Source organism: Anneissia japonica, unplaced genomic scaffold (genome assembly GCF_011630105.1).
Source record: "Anneissia japonica isolate Jap-2015-1 unplaced genomic scaffold, ASM1163010v1 scaffold287906_len32510_cov100, whole genome shotgun sequence".
NCBI classification, from domain to species: Eukaryota; Metazoa; Echinodermata; class Crinoidea; order Comatulida; family Comatulidae; genus Anneissia; species Anneissia japonica.
In genome coordinates this window covers 3,495-7,946 of record NW_022716082.1, presented here as the reverse complement: position 1 = coordinate 7,946, position 4,452 = coordinate 3,495, and the positions used below count along the sequence as shown (strand labels likewise).

The following is a 4,452-nucleotide window of genomic DNA, read 5'->3' as shown; positions in this document are numbered from 1 at the left end:
GACGAATAAGACCAAAGAAAACAACAAGTGATCGATTTTGGCGCTAGTTATTCTAATTATGGCCCACATTATCTTCCTCATTTTATTGTTATTTCGTTTTTCCTCGAGGGTCAAATTAAATTGCCTTGCCAGCCAAACTTGACTCGTGAACCATCTAGAAGAACCAAGATTTTCAACAACCTTTAACAATTTTCTTATTGGATTCATATAATACGAGGCAGGCGCGGATTAATATTCATTCAAACTATCGAACATGTTAAATCATAGTTTAAGCACGGGTATAATATTTTATCAGTGATGCATATAATGCTTATAATAAAAGCATATTATGTGAACAACATACCAGTCAAACTTGGTGCGTTGTATGTTAGTCGTCGTGAAAATGGAGGTGTCGTTGAATATCAGCTATGCCAGTTCGAATCAAAGTTCTCCTCTCATTGGACTTACTTTGCATCAGCTGCTTGAGAAGAGGGTTAATGAACACCCAGATCGTGAAATGTATGTCTTTCCCGAGGATGGCGAGAGAATCACATTCAAAGCTTTTAAAGATCGGGTATGTAAAAAGATCAGAGTGCCCATTTGTAGCATGATTGCTTTGGCAAAATTTGGACCCCCGTAGCATGCAGCATTTAATAATAATAATAATACAGGCAATAGAAACGTACTGTAGCATCATAAATTGGCAGTGACGTGAATTTTTGTACTAAGAAAACAGATTGCAAAAAATTCTGAAGGTGCCATTTTCGGACTATTTCTCACCTCAGGCCAACCATTGTAGGCCTGGGGAACAATCCACCTGTCTGGAAACGAGGACATGTCTGCTGCAGCCACTCCCAAATCAGCAAAAGGTCAACCCTTACATGTTTAGAAAAAAACCTGTTTTACTTTTTTGGGTAGGATGCGTGGGAAGTAAAATATTATATACTGCGTCAAATAGCCTATTTCCGTCCACCCCTTCATTAAAACCTCGGTCTTCCCCTGATAACACTTCAATTATGTGTAAATCACCAGAACAATTTATAACAATAAAATGGCGTTTTTAAAATTGAATCTTCCAGGTTGAAAAACTGGCTGCTGGACTGTTATCCATTGGGATAAAGAAAGGCGACCGACTGGCATTGTGGGGCAACATCCATATGGAAACCCTACTGTTTGTTGCTGCAGCAAGATCCATCGGCGTTATTACAGTATTTATGCAACGACATGTCTTAGGGATAGGCCTATAATTTATACAAAATTTAAATAGATTGTATGCTTAGTTTGTTTTATTGACATTATTGACATTATTGTTTACAGGTACGCATTTTGCCGGCTTTCCCAAATACCAGCGTGAAAGATATTTTGCTTCAAGTGAGTATATTTTATTTCCATTTCCTTCATATCGGTAGACAGACTATGAATAATGTATGATCAGCATTTAATCAGAAAATAGACCTTTTCCATATGAGGAGTTTTCGGTTTGCGTGACAACGTTATCCTCTGTGACAGAAAAAGCTATTTTGTCAACAAATAGCATTTTGGTGACAAAATAAATGTTGTCTTACAGTACAAAATAGCATTTTGTCCACAAATCATTATTTTATACAGTACAGAATACATTTTGTCGACAAAACAGAATTTTATCCCAATAAAATGCTAAAATAGCATTCTGTCTCAACAAAATGGCATTTTGTCGGCAAAATTTTCATAAGTGGCGCCCCGCAGATTTGGGGCATTCAAAACGATAATCCAGCGTCCTCGCGACGGGCATTGAATTCTATGTGACGTCATGTTCCAGATTTTACTTTGTCAGTGGCGGATCTAGGTTCACATTTATTTGGGGGGGGGGGGGGGGTCAGACTTTTTTTCATAAAAACGCCAAAAAAAAGAGGGGTCCGGTGTTCCTCCTCAGGGAAAAGTTTGATTCTTAGATGGCGGGAAATGAGCTTCCCAGACTTCTGAGTGTCTTTTAATGACACCTCAGAAGTCTTTAAAATTCAAGGTTTTCCCCCTCTTGAAAACGGTCAGTTAAACCTTCTCATTCATATTACGTAAATAAGCCTACTTATGTGTGTATACGTACATAAAAAAAAAATTGAGTTGTTTACGTATTCTTTTTTCCATGAATGGATAACCCCCGAATTCTGAGGTGATTTTTCCACTTTTGTAAACGGTCTGGTAACTTTTTCTCATTCTTATTACAGTAAATAGGCCTACAGTATGTGTGTACCGGTACACAAGGGGGATCAGGACCCCCTGACCCTCCTTCAGATCTGCCAATGGTCGTGCAATTGAAACATGTATCACATTCAATCACATCCATTCATCAACCCCAGAAAGACGATAACTTGGGCCTTAATCTCTTTCATAGTTAATGTCATATTCTATACAAATGTCGTTGCTAATAACTGCTATTGTTATTATTAATATTTAATTATGATGATGATGATGATGATGATGATGATGATGATGATGATGATGATGATGATGATGATGACTATGATGATGATGAAGCTGATAATACATAATATATATTATTAACTACAACATTAAATTATGCTTACATTATTTTTTAGCATTGTTATTTTCATTAAATTAATAATTCATTGTATTTTTTAAATGTATTTACAATTTACATTGAAATTTTCAAGAATTTTTATTTTATTTCTATTATTGTATATAATATGGTAGGCCTATTATAATCAACCAATCAGTCAGTCTTTCTATCATTCCATCAATCAATCACATTTTATACCACATATAATTTTTATGATAAACATAAAGCTTATGATTATTAGTAGTTCTCATAATCGCCTGCACATATGTGACCCGAGACCACAAAAGGGCTGTAAACTCGCTTCACCACTTTTCGAGAAAAGGGCCAAATAGACAGTATAACATGTAATTTGAGCAAAATGTGATTGTCATAAATATAAAGTATTACGGTACCTTAATCTTACTATTTTTGAAGTTTTGGTTCAATATTTCAACTATAATCTCTAAAATTTAGTAATGTTATGAAGGGCATGAGAAACGTATTTAAATTCACCAACTTTCAAACCGCCATACTTCGATTCCAAACAACTTATTAACCTGCACAAAATTCATTCCCCCAACTAGATAAATGAAAACTATCGGATAATAATACGTTTATGAGTACTCTTATGCTATGTACAGTATGTGATTTCAGAATAAACAAACAGTGTAGTTATAAAATAGTGCAATGGTAACAGAGCCAGGTTAGACCTACTGAGAACATTTCGGTTCTTTGCAATGAAGTAAATCTAAAACGTATTTATGAAGTCATTCAAAATCGTGTAAAAAAAATATTTGAACAAACTATTTAAAGTATGTTCCGAACGTATTTGTAGTGCGTCGTACTGTGGTACAAAGCTTACGTAAATGTATAGGCCTACCTAAATGAAGGAAATAGCCTTGAATTAATTCAAAGAATACTAAATTGGTTCATGACCTGTTGGAGATTTGGAAAACAAGGAGGATAAAAATAGAAAACAATCCTTTGCCCTCTGGCAGTGAAGCGAATCAGAGATGATGTAGATTGCGGTTGAGTACATGTTAAGAGACTAGTTGTGGTTATTGAAACTTTATAAAATATGACGCCAACAGAACAATCATCTGCACTATTTTCAGCGATGTGAAACTAAAACGTATTGAAGTATATTCACACAACGTCATTCAAATCTACAAAATAGTTAAACAATAGTCGGCATTACAATTTCTTCAGAAATATATCTTCAAAAGTAATTTTCTAGAGCATAGCACCATGGACCGGACTATCTTTAGTACTAAATAAAGAAAATAACCTTGAAGTAATTAAAAAGATACAAAGCGGTTCATATCTTGTTTAAAAAAAACAAATGATCCTGCAGAGAGGCAATTCATGATGTATGTCAAAATATTTTATATATATATATAGGCCTATATATATATATATATATATACATATATATATATATATTATCACACCTGAACTGAATTTCCTTGTCATTAGTTTCCCACCATACACCTATGCCTATGTTGTTTTAAATAGACTATAAGTGTTGTTTTTTAGTCACTTTATTTTTTTAAATAAAATTACCTCCCGAAGAATGTTATTTCTTTTTTGTGTATTTATTTTCGAAAGTTTCAAGTTTCAAGTTGTATACTGTACTATATAAACAACACTATTGTGAGGTAGACGAATTAGACCAAATAAAAACAAATTAGGCCTATTATGTTGGTCACGCCCGACAAACCCAAAATGTACGAAATTGAGATTAAACCATTTTTAATTAAGCGTATGAACTTAATTACGTAATTGAATATTATATATATATATATATATATATATATATAATATAAATTAAGATAGTCGTTAACACTGTTAGATCATATATAAATAATCAAAGTAAGGTAAATACAGTGTTGTAATAAAGGACTTAATAATGCATCGTGGAACATAGTCCTCAACCC

The 4,452-nt window shown here is 33.7% G+C and overlaps 1 protein-coding gene across 1 annotated transcript in view; it reads left to right on the top strand.

The window, feature by feature from the left end:
• The first annotated feature begins 311 nt into the window (after positions 1-311).
• Positions 312-4,452, top strand: part of LOC117109642 (medium-chain acyl-CoA ligase ACSF2, mitochondrial-like) — a 5,636-nt gene continuing 1,495 nt past the window's right edge. The window contains exons 1-3 of the mRNA XM_033252027.1: positions 312-553; positions 1,059-1,187; positions 1,297-1,350. Of these exons, the coding sequence (XP_033107918.1) occupies positions 365-553; positions 1,059-1,187; positions 1,297-1,350 (372 nt within the window). The 5' untranslated portion in view covers positions 312-364. The remainder of the gene's footprint in view (positions 554-1,058; positions 1,188-1,296; positions 1,351-4,452) is intronic.